Source organism: Lepisma saccharinum, chromosome 5, assembly GCF_977018435.1.
Source record: "Lepisma saccharinum chromosome 5, izLepSacc3.1, whole genome shotgun sequence".
In the NCBI taxonomy this organism is placed as follows: domain Eukaryota; kingdom Metazoa; phylum Arthropoda; class Insecta; order Zygentoma; family Lepismatidae; genus Lepisma; species Lepisma saccharinum.
In genome coordinates this window covers 37,638,929-37,661,612 of record NC_139233.1, presented here as the reverse complement: position 1 = coordinate 37,661,612, position 22,684 = coordinate 37,638,929, and the positions used below count along the sequence as shown (strand labels likewise).

At 38.2% G+C, this 22,684-nt stretch overlaps 1 protein-coding gene across 1 annotated transcript in view; it reads right to left on the bottom strand.

Annotated features, from left to right (window-relative positions):
- The window catches only part of LOC145987764 (phospholipase A1 4-like), a 58,775-nt gene extending 54,510 nt beyond the window's left edge, over window positions 1-4,265 (bottom strand). The window contains exon 1 of the mRNA XM_083122438.1: window positions 4,141-4,265. Coding sequence (XP_082978564.1) covers window positions 4,141-4,213 — 73 coding nt within the window. The 5' untranslated portion in view covers window positions 4,214-4,265. The remainder of the gene's footprint in view (window positions 1-4,140) is intronic.
- Window positions 4,266-22,684: the final 18,419 nt, after the last annotated feature.

Genomic DNA, 22,684 nt, shown 5'->3' with positions numbered 1-22,684 from the left:
CACAATCAACGATAACACAAGTACCTACAATTATAATTAACGTCTTATAATTAACAGGAAATGCGGAAGTTCGATTTCAAATCGGCAAGAAATAAAAAGCGTCGTTTGGTAGGTATTTACTGACAACTAGCGAGTTAGAATTGTGACGTCATAGGCAGAACTTAAAGACTTATTTGGAAGAATGAAGTTCAAATCGTTTGGATAAAATTATCATCCAAATGCACGGACATGACCTCCTCGGTATCGTATAATTTAAAACTAAAGAGTAGATGTATTGAAATGTGTTGTCAAAAATAGGAATGTTGTGAAATCATATAAATCAGCATTTTGTTTGTGTTCGTAAAATATTTCTGCACAAACGAAAATAAGTACATCTTGACCTACATGAGTGTAAACTTCGATAACGCCGAGTTGTAAAATTGTAATCTTTACAATCTGAGTAAAACAGGAATAGTGATAGTAAAAACAGTTTGTAGTTTATGATATGTTTTTACAAGATATATTTGCATTTTACAAGGTCACCAGGCTCATATCTTTGATTACAGTCCAGTGTACGAATTCGATTCTCATGCAAGTAAGGAATGAAAAAATTGCAACCCACGTACAGTCACATACATTTTTGGGTTGAATCAACCCCATTGACTTTGAATGGGATTATTACAATCCAGAAGTATCCGTGACTGTACAACCTGATTCGTCTATAAAAGGGCCTCCACAAGGAAGGAGAAATGAAACGGGCCATAAATGAATGATGTCGATCCTTAGTTACGAAATGAGAGAGGACTGATATAATTAATCAAGAAGATATTTTGTGGTAGGCAAGAGCGAGTCTCCAATCTTGCATTGTTTCCTATTGATAGTGAAGAAGCTCAAGTCAGACTTTGAATATGTGGTCGCAGACTTGGTTAAGATACAAACAAGAATAAAAGTCTTGAGGTGTTTCATTTTGTTGGTTCTCTTGACCAATAATATGTGCATGCGTGTGTGAGATCTTGTAAACATGGTGCTTAGAAGATGTGGAAATGCGATTATGTTTTGCTTGAACTTCCAATTGATAGTCGCGAGTGTACATTGCATAAAATTGTTGGTGTGATAGCGTGGCAAGAAGCGCGAATGTTTTCTTTGAGATCATCAATTGAACCAGGACGTATGTTGTATACAAGACATTTAAAGTGCCGCCATGGAGAGAATCTAGGGGTGTGATGTTTGGGCACCATGGGGACCTTTCCACAGGTCCTCGACAACCTATCCATTGTCCAATAAGGTTCCCATTCAGCCATTCTCGCACACATAAACCGAAATGAGGGGAAGTAGAACCTCCGACGTATTGCTAATGGCATATCGTAAACGTCTCTCCAACACATCTGTTAGGAGTTGCAGATATCGTTCAGCATTGACACCTCCTTTCTCTTGCATAGTTCCATCCTTGGCATCCATTTCACCTACATATGTTTACATGCAAGAAATAATCATTACATCAATTTGCGCAAGTCTCTGCGCAAGTAGTGACGCGAGACGGCTCCACCAATGAACAGTGAGAGAAACAGGATTGCGTAATGGACGACTGGAGTTACCGCTTTCCCAGCTTCTCCCTGTCGGCGTTGCAAACTTTTGAAAACCATAATACCGTACGCACATGGCAAACGGACCATATTTTTGTTTCCAGGTCCGTACGCTTGGTTTAAGAATTTCTTAGGGAAATATTAGGGATAAAACAGCAAGTGTAAATTATGACAAACCATACATTTAACTTACGGACTAAGGTCTGGACCGTACGTCCGTACATGTACGGTCAGCACTGTACGGTTGGCAACGCTGCGCTTTCACCACTCGATTTCCGTCCTCCTCCTCTGCCGCTATGCGCGGCCCTTCTCTACAGTTAGCTGGGACAGGGTATAGTGTATAGTACTCGTCTATAAATGTAAATGATTGTCTCGTTCTCGGTCTTATCTTGAAGTGGAGTGTAAGAAGTGACGCTTTCCGAAACACCCAGATGTCAACCCCCATTCCATGTAGTACACCCTGGACTGCATTTTGTAAACTAGCGAGCCTCTGGTGTTTTGGCGCACAGCCAGTATAATACATAATCTGTGGGGCTCGGGTTGTCCCTATATGTTTGTGACTGTCACTTAATCACTTTAGGAATTAAGTTTTTTTTGCTTCAGGGAGATGCCCACTTACTGGCGTACTTGTGATTTCATTTTCGGAGGTAGTTTTTTTTGGGGGGTATGTAAATTTGTACATACGTAGTAAATTTTCTCAAGTGCAATATTTCGATAAAATACACAAAATAATAAAAGCTAATGTATTAACTTTTTCAGACCGGAGAAAGATATTCGCTGAACTTTCACGTATAAATTATGTTCGTCAATTTTGACTATGTACAATTTTAATGTATATTCACAAGAACTTCGTTCATTTTAATTTTGCACCAGAGACAGTTTAATAATAAATTATTTTTAAGTTCTGGGTAATACAGACACAATTATGTTTAAAAAAGAAGACTCGTGTATGGTCGCACCGTACTTTCTTTCATAAAATCTGCTACGATTATGCGGTGACATACGGTAAGTAGAAAACAGTTTGCTGTTAGCTGTGAAGTTGGAAAATTGCAGAATGGTGCGAATGCTTTTTCCATTGTGTTTATTACATAGTTAAGATATGGTATTCTATGTACAGAATATGCTTTCAATTTCATTTATATGAGGTGCATGAAAACATTCCTGGCAGAGATAAAAAAAAAATTCCGGGAATTTTTTTTTTGATCCCCGGTATCCCACCCGTTAATTCCCACAGTACACTTAATGCATCTAATCTTATGATCAATCATCCTCATCTTCGTGATTAGCCAAAGGTTGCAGAAAAGCGAAGTAAAATAAACAAAGCCAATTAGTCGTCTTGAAGTGTACTTGCCCGTCTCTTTATCGGACCTCTTCTTATGGGGTAGTGGTAACGTTGTCGCCTTTGTTATCAAGGTCTCCCCGTTTCGATACCCGTTGGAGGCACATTGCACAGTGCTTCGGATCCCACTTTAAACTGTAGGTCCAGTCCCTGTTAGCCTATATGACCATATAGTGGACGTAAAACAATTGTTCTAGAGTCTCGAAATGTACTATACTAACCACATTTAAATAAAGCATGCCACTACACAAAGTTCTACAGTGCATAGAGGTCATTATGTCAAACTACTTTTTTACGTGCCAATGAAAATTGGTAGAGAATCCTAACACACTTACACGAATTATTCGTGTTTTGTGTGTTATACAGTATGTTTAGTGTGTGACAGTCTATGCCAGTGAAAAAAAAATCAATGAGGAAACTAACCACAAATATGATCCATCAGTTCTTTGGACCTTTTCTTGCTTTCCAATTTGTTGCATCATTTTCGTGTGCATGATCAAACCGACAGTTATGTTTCAATCACACTGACGCACTGGCCTATTTAATCCCTCCTTCTATACAAATTTGCAAATATGTTAATATAAATACTAAAATTACAATGAATTTTTCTTCTTTTTCAGATGAGGTTCTAAACTTGTCTTGTTTTGCGGCTTTCACTAATTGCATGAACCCATAACATTTCCGCTTTAGTAATTCTTTTTCTTCTTTTTCATTTTCGTCTAACGCCAGTGCTATAACAGTCAAGTCGGTCGTTGAAAAACTCTTAAACATCGTAATTAGCAGAACCGGCAAGCTCTTAATACCAGAGAAATCTGCAAGAAACCAACACCAGACTGATGATGACCGTACCTTCAGCGGAGCGAAGCTTTATCGCTAGTGTGGATACCCTCTGACCGTGAGCGACGCGTGAGTGGCGGGTGATCTGAGCGTTGCTTGAGCGTAGAAGTGAATCAAGCGTAAGTCTGCTATAAATGATTCTAAAAAAATTCCCTTCTAACTTATTTTGGCACTCAGGATGGCGAGCTAGAGCCCACCTTCACCCACGCGATGGGCACGCAAGTTTTATTTCCTCTAAGCTTATATTTGTAACTTCATACCAAATTTTGACATATGTTCAGTGACTTGAAATAGTGTTATGTGCATTTACTGTATCAGCAGCGTAGTGTATATTTATTGTAGCCTTACACATGCCATTTTAGTATTGAGTAACGCGATAATATAACTTGAAATATTACGTACCTTGACATTTGCTGAAAGTGGATACGACAACCACAAGTCCTAAGAAGAATCTCAACATCGATGCGTTCGCCATCTGGTGGACAAACTGAAACAAGTGGCTGGAAGTATGAAGTTGAAGTATAGCAGCGAGTCGTTTACCTAGCTTATATATGTATGTGCATGAGAGGCGTTGTCATAATTACCACGGGTTACAAATAGGTTCCTTCCGATCTATTGTAGAATGGCCTTCAATATCATAGCACAGAAACAAAAGTCAGGATATAACTTATCCCACTCCATTTTTAAATATAATAACTAGAATGCAGTAATAGTTACGCAAGCTATTTACCTCGAACTATAAAGAAAATCTCTTAACTTTTAACTATCGGATGTGATCTCCATTCTGCACCGGAAATTTCAAAATAGCCTATCTCTATGGGGATTATTTCTCGTGCAGAATTAGATGTTCGGCCGTACTGGTGAAGAGTATAATGTTTTTGCTTGGAACTTTGAAGAATTTGGTTCCCTCAAGGAGACAGGGCCACCAGGGCGGCAAGAGGGGACAGCAGCACTACCATGCATATGTCTGTGTGAGTGGCGTAATAAAATCATCAAGGGCCCACCCGTAAGAAACAAATTTACCACTTTAAGCTGAGGGCTAGGGGTAACTTAGCGAGGGCAAAAGTGGCACTTCTCCTCCCCCCCCAATTTCAGGTTATTATATTTAGAAGTTAAGTACACTCTTCTTAATCTTCTAGGACTTGAGGAGCAAAGCAAAAGTTGAGTCTCAAGTTTAATTCTAAACCCCCCAGTTAGGCTCAGTCATTAGGGCGTCTGTCTACCATACGAGAGACCCGGATTCGATTAGCGGCGGGGGAGAACCGGGAATTTTCCCACATGTTCAAGCTGCTCCGGCGCCCACGCAGCGTCATATAAAGTGGGTACATGGAGGAAACTCTGTGGGGTAAAGGCAGCCAGGTTCGTGGTGCTGATCACATCACCCCACCTTCGGCCGTGATCAAGAAAGTGTGGGGCCCTAACTTCACAGCCCCTATTCACCTTTATGTCGATGCTCCCGCTGCGGGCCTGTAAGTTATGCCCTGTGGCCAAATTCTTAACCAGACAGAATACCTAGAAACATGAGATTTTTTTCAGATGAAGAAATTGTGCATTGCTCCCAAGTTCGAAGTGAAACTACAATAGCCATGACGACTGAAGTAGATATAACGCCCTGTCAATCATCGTGCTCACCCAAATTATACTCTTTGCCCCCTCCACAGAATAGAAGGCAGATATAGAAGCAGATGGGGACATATTCAGGATGTTGTATACGCATACGCATTATTTTTTATTCACCTTGACATACGTATAACTCAGGTTCAACTGCATATATATGTAGGGGTGCTGTAATTAATATCTAGAAATGTCAGTGAATTTCCAGTGTTAGATCTCTCACGTGCCTGCTGCATATTCTGTGCCCCTCCCAGAAAAAAAATCCATATCCGGCTATGGTAGTTAAGGATAAAAAGTCCACTTTCAGAATTTCAGGCTACAGATGGGAGCACGATTACGAAACATGTATACACAACAACCATTTGCTATGTTAAGTATAGTTTCTCCTGAGAGTTGAATAAAAAAGTGCATTTTAGTTCTATGTGGATTAGCGTCCACTTCCCGCATAAATTTTACTTTCTGGTCAAGCGTGTAACTTTTCCTCTTTCCAGTAGCAACTAAAAACAGTCACTTCTGCGATATTTTTCTAGCTTGGTTACGTACACATCAATTGTAATTTAGGAAAATTAATACGTATAACACCGAATTACGTATAAATGCATTACGTACGAATAAGGTGTAATTAACACGTTTTTAAATTTTATTTTGCAGGTACCTACAGTAATCCAATATATATAAAGCCCCAATCCCACCACTCACTCACTCACTGACATAAATGTTCTCCATGAAGGAAGCCCCGAAGGCGAAAAACGCCCGATTACGACCCCCCATGAAATCGTCCCAAAAGTCCAAGAAAATTCAAAAATCGCTCAATCAATCGGCCCTTCCTTAAGGGTGAAAATGCCCTTTTTTCACGTCCTTAGCAACCGTTGCCACGGGCATTTCTTTTGCACGCATTGTTTCCTTCAATTCTTAATTGTCTAGCTACATTATATTTCTCACAGATCAATAGCACACAGATGAATGAACTCATGGTTTTGAAAAAGTGCCTGAAACAAGGGTGACATCTACATGATAAGGAGTTTCAGCCCAGATACAATTACGTATATATTGTTATACTAAATGCGTAAATATCTACATCGTGCTTGTTTTAACTAAATATTTAGGAGGTATAATGACATGCAATTCCTTAGAGCTTGCCGTGCCTGTTGTTGTCCATGGAAACGGACGTTGCTAGGGAACTTAAAGAAAGTTTATTTTCACCCCCGAAAACTACTGTAAGGGAATTTTGCTAGACTTTTCGAATTTCAAAATACGAGCATCAGAATTTTATTACAGAGGCAAGGTAGGAATTTGAGTGGAATGACGGAAAACAGTTATTATCCAATTACGTTCAAAAATGTGAAAATAACAAAATACGTAAATATTGCATTTTCAATTTAGTCGCTATTCAATTCGTTTATGCAAAACATCCAACTACTTATCTTGAAACGGTTATTACTTAATCAGGTCATTATTAAGAAAATAGACAATAATAGTTTGAATATTTGTACCTTATTATAGCCCATACACACATAAAGTTACTTTCTAAACTTTTCAAATTAGCGAACTTGTACACATGTTCCCCATCATCCAATACAACACCATCTAAAACATGATTGTGATCACAACGTGGCCGAAGGTCACGCATGCGAGCGTACAAGACGTGGCCAAAGGCCACGTCGACAGTACGCAAGTCCAATATATATAAAGCCCCAATCCCACCACTCACTCACTGACTCACTGACATAAATGTTCTCCATGAAGGAAGCCCCGGAGGCGAAAAATGCCCGATTACGACCCCCCATGAAATCGTCCCAAAAGGCCGAGAAAATTAAAAAATCGCTCAATCGGCCCTTCCTTAAGGGTGAGACTGCCCTTTTCTCACGTCCTTAGCAACCGTTGCCACGGGCATTTCTTTTGCACACATTGTTTCCTTCAATTCTTAATTGTCCAGCTACATTATATTTCTCACAGATAAGTAACACACAGATGAATCAACTCCTGGTTTTGAAAAGGTGCCTGAAACAAGGGTGACATCTACATAATAAGGAGTTTCAGCCCAGATACAATTACGTATATATTGATATACTCAATGCCTAAATATCTACATCGTGCTTGTTTTAACTAAATGTTTAGGGGGTATAATGACATGCAATTCCTTAGATGCTTGCCGTGCCTGTTGTTGTTGTCCATGGAAACGGACGTTGCTAGGGAACTTAAAGAAAGTTTGTTTTCACCCCGAAAACTACTGTAAGGGAATTATGCTAGACTTTTCGAATTTCAAAATACTATGATCAGAATTTTATTACAGAGGCAAGGTAGGGATTTGACGGAAAACAGTTATTATCCAATTACTTTCAAAAATGTGAAAATAACAAAATACGTAAATATTGCATTTTCAATTTAGTCGCTATTCATTTCGTTGATGCAAAACATCCAACTACTTATCTTGAAACGGTTATTATTTACTCAGTTCATTATGAAGAAAATAGACAAAAATAGTTTGAATATTTGTACCTTATTAGAGCCCATACGCACAAAGTTACTTTCTAAACTTTTCAAACTTATACATAATGTTCCCCATCATCCAATACAACATGCAGACATTTTCAAAGTCATTAAGATCTATGAAGATCCCCATCTATAACATGATTGCGCCCACAACGTGGCCGAAGGTCACGCATGCGAGCGTACAAGACGTGGCGAAAGGCCACGTCGAAAGTACGCGAGTCCAATATATATAAAGCCCCAATCCCACCACTCACTCACTGACTCACTGACATAAATGTTCTCCATGGAGGAAGCCCCGGAGGCGAAAAACGCCCGATTACGACCCCCCATGAAATCGTCCCGAAAGGCCGAGAAAATTAAGAAATCGCTCACTTTGCCCTTCCTTAAGGGTGAAAATGCCCTTTTCTCACGTCCTTAGCAACCGTTGCCACGGGCATTTCTTTCGCACACATTGTTTCCTTCAATTCTTAATTGTCGAGATACATTATATTTCTCACAGATAAGTAACACACAGATGAATGAACTCATGGTTTCGAAAAGGTGCCTGAAACAAGGGTGACATCTACATAATAAGAAGTTTCAGCCCAGATACAATTACGTATATATTGTTATACTCAATGCGTAAATATCTGCATCGTGCTTGTTTCAACTAAATGTTTAGGGGGTATAATGACATGCAATTCCTTAGAGCTTGCCGTGCTTGTTGTTCACCATGGAAACGGACGTTGCTAGGGAACTTAAAGAAAGTTTATTTTCACCCCGAATGCTACTGTAAGGGAATTATGCTAGAGTTTTCGATTGATTGATTGATTGATTGATTGATTGATTTGGTGTTTTAAGTCCACTTTGTGCACAGTATTAGAGTTTTCGAATTATGAAATGTGAGCATCAGAATTCATTGCAGAGGAGAGATAGAAATTTGCGAAGAATGAAGGAAAACATTTCTTTATTTCAGTTATGTTTAAAAATGTAAAACTGACTACAGAAGTAAAATGTTACTTTTCCAATTTAGTGTCGCTATTGAATTCGTTTACATAAAACATCTAACTAACTATCCTAAAACTGTTATTACTTACCCAGCTTATTATTAAGAAAGAAACCAATAATATTTTGATTATTTCTACATATTACAGCGCATACACACATAAATTTACGTTCAAAACTTTCCAAATAAGCGAACCACGTCGGCGAGCGCACGAGACGTGGCCACAGGCCACGTCGAAAGTGCGCGAGTCCAATATATATATAGCCCCAATCCCACTGACTCACTGACATAAATGTTCTCCATGAAGGAAGCCCCGGAGGCGAAAAACTCCCGATTACGACCCCCATGAAATCGTCCCAAAAGACCGAGAAAATTAAAAAATCGTTCAATCGGCCCTTCCTTAAGGGTGAAAATGCCCTTTTCTCACGTCCTTAGCAACCGTTCCCACGGACATTTCTTTTGCACACATTGTTTCCTTCAATTCTTAATTGTCCAGATACATTATATTTCTCACAGATAAGTAACACACGGATGTAACAAATCCTGGTTTTGAAAAGGTGCCTCAAACAAGGGTGACATCTACACAAGAAGAAGTTTCAGCCCAGATACAATTACGTATATATTGGTAAACTCAATGCGAAAATATTATTTACATCGTGGTTGTTTTAACTAAATATTTATGGGGTATAATGACATGCAATTCCTTAGAGCTTGCTGTTCTTGTTGTTCACCATGGAAACGGACGTTGCTAGGGAACTTAAAGAAAGTTTATTTCACCCAGAAAACTACTGTAAGTGAATTATGCTAGACTTTTCGTACTTTAAAATACAAGCGTCAGAGGCAAGGTAGGAATTTTAGGGAAATGACGAAAAATGAATATTTTCTAATTACGTTTAAAAATTTGAAAATGACAAAAGACGTAAATATTGCATTTCCAATTTAGTGTCGCTATTGAATTCGTTTATGCAAGATATTAAACTAATTATCTTGAAACGGTTATTACTTACTCAGTTTATTATTATGAAAATATACAATAATATTCTGAATATTTGTACCTTATTAGAGACCATACACACATAAAGTTACTTTTTAAATTTTTCAAATTAGCGAACTTATTCACTTGTCCCCCTTCATCCAATACAACATGCAGATATTTTACCCCATCTATAATATGATTGCGGCCACAACGTGGCTGAAGGTCACGCATGTGAGCGTACAAGACGTGGCCTTCGAAAGTACACGAGTCGAATGTATAAAGATGGATGTACTGTATGTGTGCATATGTGTATATATGTTTGTTCCGGCATAACTCTCGAACGCCTGTAGCGATTTCAACCAAACTTGGTACACCTATCACTCGCAACCTGGAAGGAAATACTGTGGGCGTAAGACACCCCTAGCACCCCTAGCGGTGGGGGTGGGAAGGACATGTAAAAATAATCGAAAACGACCGATATTAGTGTGGAATCCATAGTTTTCGGGGTCGCAAAGATTAATAGTGACACTCCCAATGCCATTCAACTCCAAGACAACCCCTGGCATCCCTAGGGGTGGGGGTGGGAAGGGGTGACATGTAAAACGATCGATATTAGTGTGGAATCCATAATTTTCGGGGACACTGAGATGAATAGTGACTCCCAATGCCGTTCAACTCCAAGTTCATTTTACACTATAGTTAGAATTCATTATATTCCTGTCTAATAGAAGATTCGGATAAATAAATACCCGGGCAACGCTGGGCAAGCAGCTAGTTTACGTATAAATCAGAATTACGCAGAACTGAGTTAAGTATAAAGCAGTCTTACTGTACACACACACACACACACACACACACACACACACACACACACACACACACACACACACACACACACACACACACACACACATATATATATATATATATATATATATATATATATATATATATATATAGGAAGGGGGACAAACGTGGAATACCATTTTGTTTTTGACCATTCAATGGCACATTTTTTGAAGAATGTATGTGAGAAACTACCCTCTTCTTCTTTAATTAGTTCTTTAATAGAATATAAGGTTTAGACTACGTAACATTATAGCGTCGCATATCCGTTCGGTTAACAAATATTGACCCTGGCAGATCTTGTCAGCTGCTGCTCAGAAATGGGTAGGATAAGCTTTTTACAGGAAATGGTAAGAACACTGGCCTTTGGCTAGAGGTGACGAGAGGTCAAGCGAGGGTTCAAATAGGTGCGCATGAGAGCGACACGATGTATTTTACTTGGAATCATCGGAGAAGCAGGAGCTATAGGTCTATTTCCTAAACCGAGCAGGGGAAGCTATTCTACACCCTTATCTGCCATTCGCATTGCTCACTTCAGTCTAAACCGAACCATGAGTTTATTTTTCTGTTAATTTAGATAATTGTACATGGATCGTTCAGGGCTGTCTCTACCACCAACAGTATTAATCGGGAGGGGGAAGTTACATCCCTATTTTAGATCTCCGCGCTCATGTTGTAACACTACGTGGTGAGATGCTTAGGCTTTTCATCCATTTTACGGAAATGTGATGAAAATTAGAGCTACGTGGTGGATTGATGCGGCCTTTTCATTTTTTTTAAAAAAATTAGAAGTGTCCTAGTTTATTTTCTTTAACCGGACATCGAAATTGCGTTGGGCGTGTGGAATTTTCAGTTATTTCACTCTGAAATAAATGAACATTGAAATTCATTAATATCATGCTAGAATTGTTTCTTCGCGGAATTTTTTACTAACGTTTTTTTTTAATAAGGTACGTCACCATTGTTAGAAATGCCTTATGTCATTTATTGACTTAGAGGACGAGTTTGATACCACATTGGATAGGCTCATCATTCTCGCCAATAATGATGTTGGTCCGTCTTTTGATGTGGAGGACCTAACTTGTGCCTCATCCACCCCAATCAGAAGTCCTCCATTAACTAGAAGTCGCGCACGCGCGCAGGCTAATATTCAAATTGATAATCGTCCAACAGTTCTTATCAACCCACCCACCATGGCTCAAATACCTTTTGTTCATCCCCTCCTTTTCGAGAGCATTCAGTTTCAGGGTGCCTCGGGGGAGGATGTTACTAAATTCATAGATCGTTTAGAAAGTGCGGCGATTTTGAATAATTGGGAAGAGACGAAAAAGCGACAAGTGTTTCCGGCATTGTTAAGAGGGCCAGCCCTACGCTGGTTTAATGCAATTAGCCAGCAACAAGGCGTCAATTTAGTTAGCTATGAGGACGTCAAGAAATAGCTCATTGAAGAATTCACACGCTCCCTTGATCAGCTGCAGATCGAGGAGCAGATCAGAATCGGTTCCACAGGGACGATGAACCGGTATCATCCTACGTTAGGGATAAGCAACCCTCCTGTTTAAGATGGACCCTAACATGGCTGTGAATAAGCAGCTTAAATATATAAACGCAGGTCTTCAACCGGAGCTCTTGCATACGGCTCAGAAAGGAAACTCTTTTTCCGTCTCCTGCTGAGTTGCTCATTCCTCACCAGAACCCCGTAGTTAGCACTACGGCGGTTGTTCCGGAATTAGCACCTCGGGCTAATCAAGAAATGACTAATCAGCTGCAAGCCTTGCAAGCTGAATTGGACCTTATCAAAAGGCAAACAAAGTCTCTCCCCCCTACTTCAGAATCGTCCACTGTAGAAGCGTTGGCTAAGCAGGTCAGCAACCTAGCGTAAAAAGTCGAGGAAGTTATACAGTCACATGATAATGACAATTTTCAAATTGTAAACCAAAATTATCAAAGAGGTAATTTTAATCACAATTGTGGTTCAAATAATAACAGACGGGGCTTTCAGGGCAGGGGAAGTAGAAGTTATCGTTCAAACAACGGCCGGTCTCAGAACCGTTCCAATTTTCAGCGTGGCCGGGGACGAGGGGCACCAGTCCCCCGCGATCGTTCCGATCAAGTTGACCGGCGTGGCCCACAACTTTGTTATAAATGTGGTTTTCCTAACCACCACCAAAAATTTTGTCTGCAAAATCCAGAAGATTTAAACGCCAATTAACCGCAAGTAATGGAGACATACCTGTGGGCAGTAAAAAGATTTTAGTCTCTACTTTCCCGTGTGAAGACCTCATTTATGTAAATGCATATGTAAATAGGGAACGTCAAAGGTTTATTGTCCATTGTGGGAGTCAAATAAGTGTAACAAGTGACAAGGGTATTCCTGCCCATGCTAGGAGGTTTAAAATCAACACTCTAGTTAAAGGTGTCATGAATAATTGTTTAAAGAATTAAAGAAATTGTACTTTTAGATTTTCTCTAAATGGATGTACATTTAGGCACCCCTTCAGGGTGGTACAAGATTTTGGTCATCATACCATCCTCGGTAATGATTTTCTCAAAGCCCAAAATGCAAATTTAGATTTTGAAAGTAATAAATTGCCTTTGAGCAGATTTGGCACTCCCCCACGCAAACGCATTCGATTCGATTCGATTCGTAGAAAGCATTTGATGTTTCCGTTAAATACGCAGGTTTGCTTGTACATACTGTTGAACCTGAATATGTGGCCTCTAAACGAATTGTTGTGAAACCAAGATCACATTTGTGCATCCCTTTATAATTAGTCAATACAGAAAATCAGAATTTAACTTTACTTGAGGCGGATGCAAATTTGCAGGCTAAATCTGGCATAATGGTACCAAGGTTGATACTCAACCCTGCAACACAACTTGTTTGGGTATCCAACCCTATGAATTATAGAACTGCAATTCGCAAAAGTACTCGGAGCGGTGTCACAGAATCTTGTGAGTTGGCAACGGTGTATCAGGAAAATAGTTCTGTAACAACTAAATTAGCAAAGAAAGAACCAGAAAACAACGATATTCCACAAGTGGGTATATTCAAATTTCATATTAATCCACAATTGGCGGAACATGAGAAAAATCAACTTTTAGAGCTTTTGTTAAAGTACATGTTTTCAGTTGGTCATGACATGGGCCTTGCCACCAATTACAGACATAGGATAAAGCTTTCTGATCCTACGCCCTTCCCTAAGCAGCAATATCCAATCCCGGTACATTTGTGAACAGAGATAAAGAAACAAATTGAGACTTTGAAAAACCAGGGAATAATCCGGGATAGTACAAGTTCTTATAACTCGCCAGTTATTCCTGTGAAAAAGCGTGACGGAAGTTACCACTTTATTCAAGAAAGTCGCTTTTTAAACAAGCGTTCTGTGTTCGATGCGATGGCCATGCCTTCCATTCAGTCTATCTTACACGACATGGGCGGAAAGCAGTACTACTCTAGCGCAGATTTACTTTCAGGTTTTTTCCAAATTCCCCTAACAGAAGAAACAGTACACAGCGTTCTCTATTCCCAACCTAGGTCATTTTGAATTTAATGTTTTAAGTCAGGGTCATATTACATCTCCTGCAGCGATGAACAAAACACTTCAGTTAGCGTGTAGCGAAATGCAAAGTGATAACTTCGCCTTTTATATGGATGATTTATTTACCTGGGGCCATACCTTTAATGAAATGTTCACAACACTGGAACAATTGTTACAGTCTACAAAACGCTGGATTAAAAATCTGCACAGAAATGCAAATTTTGTTATTTTGAGATTCTCGCCCTTGGACATATGGTGGGGCGTTATGGCCTACGCTTGAGTGACCGTATTATTTCCTCTATTAAGACTTATCGCTCACCCTCCACCACAAAAAAAGTTAAACGATTTTTAGGTTTATGTTCATATGTCCGTAGATACGTCCCATCTTTTTCAGAGAAGGCCCAACTTCTCCAGTCACTCTTAGGCAAAGACAAGTAGAAGACCAAGAAACAGCTTTCACAAACTTAAAACACGCTTTAATAACTGCCCCAGTTTTGCTACCCTATGGCCCTAATAAAGAAACACGCATTTACTTTGACGCAAGTCTGAAAGGTCTTGGTGCTATTTTAACACAGCCAAATGCAAATAATGATTTCCTTCCTGTAGCATATGCAAGTAGAACACTCAAAAAAGGGGAAGAAGAGTTGTACATCATGGAACTAGCACTATCAGCGGTTCTGTATGCAATGAAAACCTTTAGATTCTATTTAATTGGAAAACACTTCGAAATTGTAACGGACAATAAAGCAGTCAGCTATTTGCATACCACCCGTAATTTGAGTGCGAAGCTCTCGCGGTGGAGTGCAGAGCTTGAGTCATACGATTTCACGGTCGTTCATTGTAGATCTACACAAAATATTTCCGACGTTCTTAGCAGGGAGTCAACCAACCCCCCCGGACGACCAATCGCCAGAATTGAGGGAGCCTCGTATATTTCTTCTCCAGGATGAATCAATAGATGTGGGAAAACACCAGCGTGACAACTCACTTTTTCAGAAATCATAAAAGTTTTGGAGGGGGCAGATGACGCTCAACCCCCCTTCGAACGACAGGCTTTTTATTATGTGCTGGAAAATGGTCTTTTATACAGCAACAATAAGATGGGTGGGGAAGTAAGAAATTACTTTGTATACCTAAGTCCTTACGTCATACTGTAGTAGAACAATTACATTCTCACCCGGGTGGTGGTAATTTAGGGTTTACTAAAACATATAACAATGCACTCAATCGCATATATTTTCCCTATATGAAACGTTTTATACAGGACAAATGTCACCAGTGCCTATCTTGTCAAACAAACAAGCGCCCTACAGGGTTGCTACAAGGCGAGCTCCAGACCTTTCCGAGCTGTCGCCCTTTTGAACGCCTAGCTATAGATTTCGCGGGACCTATCCCCCCAGTGGCTCAAATAAATGTAAATACATTTTATCCTGCATGGACTTCGGTACCCGCTATATGCTTGCTGCTCCTGTTGTCGATACCACTGCTCAAACGGCTGCTAACTTTCTGTATGAGCACATAATATTAAGAATTGGATGCCCAAAAATTCTCAACTCTGACAGGGGTGGTTCACTTAATTCCTCTGTATTTAAAGAACTTAGTGCTAAACTCGGTATTCAGTTACAATTTGTTACTGCGTATCATCATAATACTTTCGGTTTTGAAGAACGAGGTCACGGTATCATCCAGTGTATAATTAAGTATTTTGTAGCCCCAAAACATGATGACTGTCTTACCTATCTACAATCAGCAGTGTTTACGTATAATTTTACACGCGGCGATTCCAGTAGATTTAGCCCGTTTTGCCTCATGCATGGGTTCGAAGCCCGTCTGCCCTGGGAAAGTATGCTTCACGCAGATCCCTGCGAAAATAGTGCAAGCACAGACAAACTTGGAAGGCTAAACAAGCCACGAGACGCGGCTTGGTCAACAAGTTACGCTCCTGGTGAATTGGTTTTATTATATAACCCCACTCACAAGGCAAATACGGCTAAGTGCTTTTCAGGTGTTTATTCTGGGCCCGCGGTAATAGTAAGAAAGGAAAATAGCAATTCCTATTTAGTGGGATACGAAAATAAACGGGGCAAGATTGTGTCCGATTCAGTCGCGGTACAAAGGTTAAAACGTTATCACCGACCTTCAGGGGGTGATGAAGAAACGAATATTGTATCTCTTCAAGAGGAAGATTTCGAACCAGTAACCGCCCATACGTAGCCAAAAGCTCATGTCGTAATTTTTTATTTTCTTTATTATTTTATTTTTTCGTTCCATCTCCCTAAAGTATAAATAGGTCAATTCGTTTTCTCGCCAAATGAATAAAACCAAATGTACGCACCATTGTTGTTTTCTCGTAGATGTAAAACTTTTTTGTTAGGCAATTGCATGTTTTATATATGAAGTTATTTATAAACACGTTCTGAAATATATATGCATTTCTTCCATCCATGCATGAGTTATGAAAAGAATTAAATATGTTGTCAGTAAGCTCACTTAGTTAATTAGAACAACGAAAGTGCGGCACGAGCGTTATCTAGTGTATATTTGTATTTTCTTTGTGTATATTAAAACTACCCTTAGTTGTTTGAAAAGACCCGTTATTATAGTTAATAACGAAAGAAATGTTAATGTCCCCCTGACATTTAGTTTTAAATGAAGCAAGAAAACTGCGTAAGCCGACTAAACTGAAGCAGAGAACCAAGTTTTCATTTAGAACATGTAATTTGTGCTAGTAATAAGCAAGGTGTGAAGTTTCATACATTTGACAAGGTATTTTTTTTAATCTATTTTCAGTTAAAATTATTCCTGGCTGACAGTTTGACTATTTTCTTCTTGACCCCTCCTTGAATAATTCCTATGTGCATTGCACTAATTGCGTTGTTTCTAAAACTAACTAAAAAACCCGAGAAAATTTTCATTTAAATTTATTCTGTGTAAAAATATGTGATTTATCAAATTTATTGATTTGACATTTAATACCCGAAAAGTAATTCATTTTTTTCAATAATAACTAAGAATAAGAGTTGTGATAATTTAAGCAGGTTTAGGTTCAATAATTGCTACCTAATTAAGCAAGATGCAGTTCTTCCGATATTTATTACTTTTAATTGCCTTTACATCTCACGTAAATGCCCTATCCTTCAAGGAAGTGGTCATAAGATCTTTCCAATAAACGTACATCATTTGTTCAGTAATTAAGTTAATACTAGTATTTCTTTCTATTTTAATTATTGCCTCTATTTGTTGTCAGCGACGATGTAAAAAGTTAAAAGTTTTGGAAAATAATTGCCCAAGAGAAATGGAACGAGTAAATATGTCTTCAAGTGTACAATTTTTAAATATATCCCAGTCGGATAGCGACTCTTGGCAGAGTGGTCCCAACCAACCTGTTATATGTCGAACTCTTGAGTCAGTTTTTGCTTTTCAAGACCCTTACTCCAACCGAAGTTTTGCCACTTGAAATTCCCCCCGTCCGTCTAGATACATTTAATGTTGCATGTCAAACCTCTAATCCGTTAAAGTTAGATGCTAACACCTCATCTCGCTCTGTTCAAACTAATCCTGTTAAAGTAAAGAAAGTTAAAGGAGTTACGGTGAAAACGCAAGACGTAGATGTGTCTCGGACCGACGACCCCCAGCCCCTTTCTGAACCAATTGTCTCTTTCATTCAAAACATGTTTTATGACGAATATAATCAAGCTGCTTTTCCACGCACTCTCCTAGCAGTTATGCAACCAAGTTCGTAGTAGCTTGGGGCGCCGAGCAAACTTCTCCCCCCCATTTTTATTTCTCTCCGCTTTATATCTCGCGGAAATCCAGGTACATCAAGAAACAAAAGTTCATGAAAGGTACTCTCTTCTTCTTCCTATTTGCTCCTTGGCACTGCCTCCCTCGTTACCAGTCCTAAGTTTCTATCGTCGTGTTCTTCGCAGAGGAAGAACACGTTCCTGTCATTGGTCATCACTCACGGGAGCTCCGTCCATCCAGAACGGCCGCCATATACCTATCCCCCTCCCCCCTTTTTCCCTCCGACTCAGATGAAAGCTCCAACAGAATTGAAAGATGTCTAGCTAGACTCCTCGAGTTGAAATTTTTGCACTTCCCTCGCAGTTCTCATCATCGAGGCCACTTCGGTGCTCAGTTTATAATTCAGCTTCGCGCTAGCGGAAGAAGCATATCCTATTTCTGTCTCCGAGAGAGATAATTTCATGAAACAGTTCCTTTAAACAAGTGTCGGGATGGATGCGGAATTTGTTGTAGATGAACTTTACACTCAAGTGGCTTCGATACTGAATTTCCAGCCTCAAACCGAGGTGTTAATAAGAGCCTCTTCAAGGGCGCTTATTTATGCGATTTTTCCTCGTTCCTTCAGAATTTTTATAAGTTTTACGAATGAAATTAATTACTTTTTATAGATTAATTCCGTGTTCATTTTCGTAAAGTAGGTAATAGCGAGTAATTGTGTCTATATTATAATCTCTCACACGTCATAGACTCTAGTTGAAGTAATATCATACGAAAGGAACGTGTTTCCCAGGTTATTTGTAGGGGTGAGGAAATCGTCGCACAACATCAACCCGGCTAATTGTGTCTGCCCATGCCAAATCCGATACCTTCTCTCCCGGCCCGGCGTCATTATGTTTCATTTACGGTTCCGTTTATATATTTTTTTTCGACTTCCCAAGGCGAGCATAAAAAGTAGTATTTTTTTCTTTACCTTATTAGGCTAAAAACTCAAAAGACTGACGCCTACAGTTGTCATGAGTCAAGTGTAATCTCTTACGCGGCGAGCATTTATGCTAAGTTAAAAAGAAAATACACGGCGGGCTATAGCATGACGTAGAGTAGTTTTTTCCTCTTTTCTGTTTAACGCAATGCCTTATATTTTTTTTCCTTTTGTTCTCAGATCCGTACATTTACTTCACAGATAGCCAAGAAATGTTTTCTAAATCAATAACCCAGATTAGTTTCACCTTTGAATTTACATTTTACCTAAGGGAGACAAATGCGCCCCCACTATTTTGCCAACGGTTATAAGACCGGCCAAGGCATTCTCCAAGGGTCCCACCCGGGATGTTTATGGTTTGCTTTGAGCAATTTTAATTTCATTTTTTGTTATTATTCTTTATTTCCATTATTTCCATTTTTTCCGTTTATTTAGATCAATTTGTTCACGTCACCAACATTTTTTTCTCTCCCTTCCAGATACCAAGCATGGCTGACATCGCGCAATTTTATTGGAGGTGTCCTTTTCTATTCCTGACAACCCTTTCCACCTTTCAATATGCAGTTGCAAATGAAAATGAGAATATTTTTGTAAGTGGGTTGGGTTTATTTTACGAACAACAAGGCCTTATGGTTCACAGTTCCGATTACATATATACAACTGCCAATATTCATATTGATATTAACATTCGGACCGATAACCAATCAGGCTGTGTTAAGTGGTCAGCTATTCAAAATAATACCCATGATCGTATTCAGCAATACTTGCGCGAAATTTCACTTTACCTCCCTTGTCGGTCGAACTCCCATGGGGTGTGGAAAAATGTGTATGGGAGCATTCGATGGGAAAGATGGATTTTCTGTAATTTAATGAATTTATTTTCGGCAGGCCTTTCAATTTATAACTCTTTTTCAATTCAGCACCTTAGCTCCTCTGTTCAAGCTGTAAAACATAATCAAGATCATATTCAGGCAGAATTACAGGAAATGAAGAAACACGAAATCCAGGCTTTCCGAGTTGTTAATAACATTTTGGTAATCTTCAAACGTTCTCTTATTACTCTTAAAGCGGATTTAGTTTCGAAATTTTGTGACATCTGCACTTCTGCACGCTTCAGAATTATTTACCCGTACTGATTTTATGGTAACCGATTTATCAATTAATAAACTTGTTTATCATATTATTTCTCCCCATTGGCTCCGTGTTTTTCTGAGTCTTCATTCAGACTTTAAGGACACCCTATATATGACGGATCTTGGTCTCTTTTAAGCTTTAACCAATGTCTACCTTGTCAATTATGATTTATCCACTCATTCCTTTCATATTTTAGTAGAAACTCGAAATTTACCTCTTAACGCTATTTCTCCCGTTTCTCGGACTATTAATGTTGGCAGTTTTGTTGATAATAAATGGTTCCGGGTTAACGTTCCTCAATTATCGTATAAAATGGTACATAATGTTCAAACCCAAATCGTAGAAATTCTTGACAGTCATTGTAAATTTAATTCCTTTATTTACGTTTGAATTCATACGGAGCTCTCAATTCACGATAATATTAAATGCTTAACAAATATTCTATTTCATAATTCCACTATTTCCTGTTCCACAGAAATAAAATACAACGTCGGGGGCCACTTCACGAAAGTTCGCACTCGAACAGGAGTGATAGTTTCCGGCACAGGAAAATTCCTCCAATCACAAACTTTAAATGGCAATTTAAATATACACAAAACAATAACAGTGTCTGAAGGAACATATTTTTTTTGTAATTATAAGAATTTTGATCAATTGATTATTGATGATGAAATTATCCATACTTTAGATACAGAAATAGGTATTCGAGCAATTTCTGCACTTTTTATTACCTCTGTGAATTTTTCAAATGTAATTCTTCCTGCTTGGACTGACTTTCGCCAGGCCATGGAGAAATTGAATCAGTCAATCGCGAACGAACCAAAATTTCATGACATATTTTTGTCCCATTTTCCCGTTACTGTTAACCTATTACTAATTTGGAACTTCATTTTAACCGTTTACTTATGCTATACGTCAGGCGTATGCAGGCTTCAAAATAACACTTGGTACGAGGCCTATTATTTATATTAATTTAAGAACAATGGTAAACATATTTTGATGATGTTTTTGTCGATTTTATACTATTGCAAATCTGTTTGGTTTTTTTACCTGACACTTGGTACGAGTGTTGAGGTCTATTGTTTTTTATTAATTTAACCACAATGGTAAACCTATTTTGATGATGTTTTTGTTGATTTTATACTATTGCAACTCTGTGATTTTTTCACCTCACACTTGGTACGAGTGTCATAATTTCTTACGAGTTAAATTACGTAACATTACATAATATTGTGATGTCCCCCATATTAAGCTCCTTTTATTATATTTTTATAAGGGTAAACTATTGCATTATGCTTATGCAACAGGTTATTACATAACATTACGCAACATTACAATGGCACAGAAGGTAACTTGATTGCATCATGTTTATGCAACAGGTTATTACGTAATATTATGATGACTTGTATTTGACATGGTGTATTCTGTTTTTGAACATGGTTTTGCGCTTAAGCTACTTAAAGAGTTTTCGTATTACAGATCAGTCAGTATTGTGAGAGTAGTTGAAGAGTACGGAGGTGTTGTTGTAGTGCTCCTCATTTTTTGATAAAACCTAAGTTTTTTAACTTATTTTAAAGCTACATACTATTTATTATTTCAAGTTTAAAGGTGTTTCAAGTGTTTTTTCTTTATAGTAATTTTGATCAGATTTAGTTTTGATGTGATTGGATGTTACTTGTTGTCTTCGGAAAATTTCTATGTAAATAACGTAGCTAAAAATTTTATCGTAATTATTAATTATTTTTTATACTTAGTACAAATATTTATTTTATTTTGGAGGTAATTTAATTATTTTTTTTCACATAGATTGAATTTGGATTTTTTGTATTTTCCCTAGAAAATTTATATATAAATACCTGAGCTCAAAAATTCTATTATAAATATAACTATTGTTTTTTTAAGTTACATTCTATCAATTATTGTAATTATCTCATTGAATTTTGAGTCGATTGTGCGTCTTATTGTTATTTACTTAATTTTTTCGATTTGCGTTTTCTCTAGAAGGCATATTAAAAAAATGTCATCTACCAAGTTCATCAAATGTGCTATTTGTGGGAAATTAATCTCCAAAACTAATATTAGCAAGCATAGGGCAAGATGTAGCGAAACAGGTTCAACAATAAATCGTTCGTTACCTACTAAGCCTTGTCCTCAATGCGAAAAAATAATTAGCATTGCACATTTAAGTAAACACCTGAAAATTTGCAAGGCATCAACCGGACATGGAACATTGAAAAGAAAAATTGATCATCCTGAAGCTTCTACTTCCAAACAAATTAAGATGTCTAATGAACAAAAGCCGATTAGATCTGCATTCAACAACCAACTTCTGGATTTTCTTTTTTACTTCGAAACCAGGCTGTGATATTTCTAGTTTCTTGAGTGAAATTAAAACATCTATCATAAATATTTTGAAAAATAAACTGAAAAACAACTCCATAAAAGTATATATTGATCTAATCTGCAAATATGAAAAAACTAATGGTACAAGAAATATTTTTTTTTCACAAAACGAAAAACGAAGTTCTTTATTTGGCAAACATTAATAATTTGAACCTTTTTTATTCTAATCTTACTAGTGAATTGATTAGGAAACACGACGAGTTCGAGGGTGAGGGTTCGGGATGGTTTTT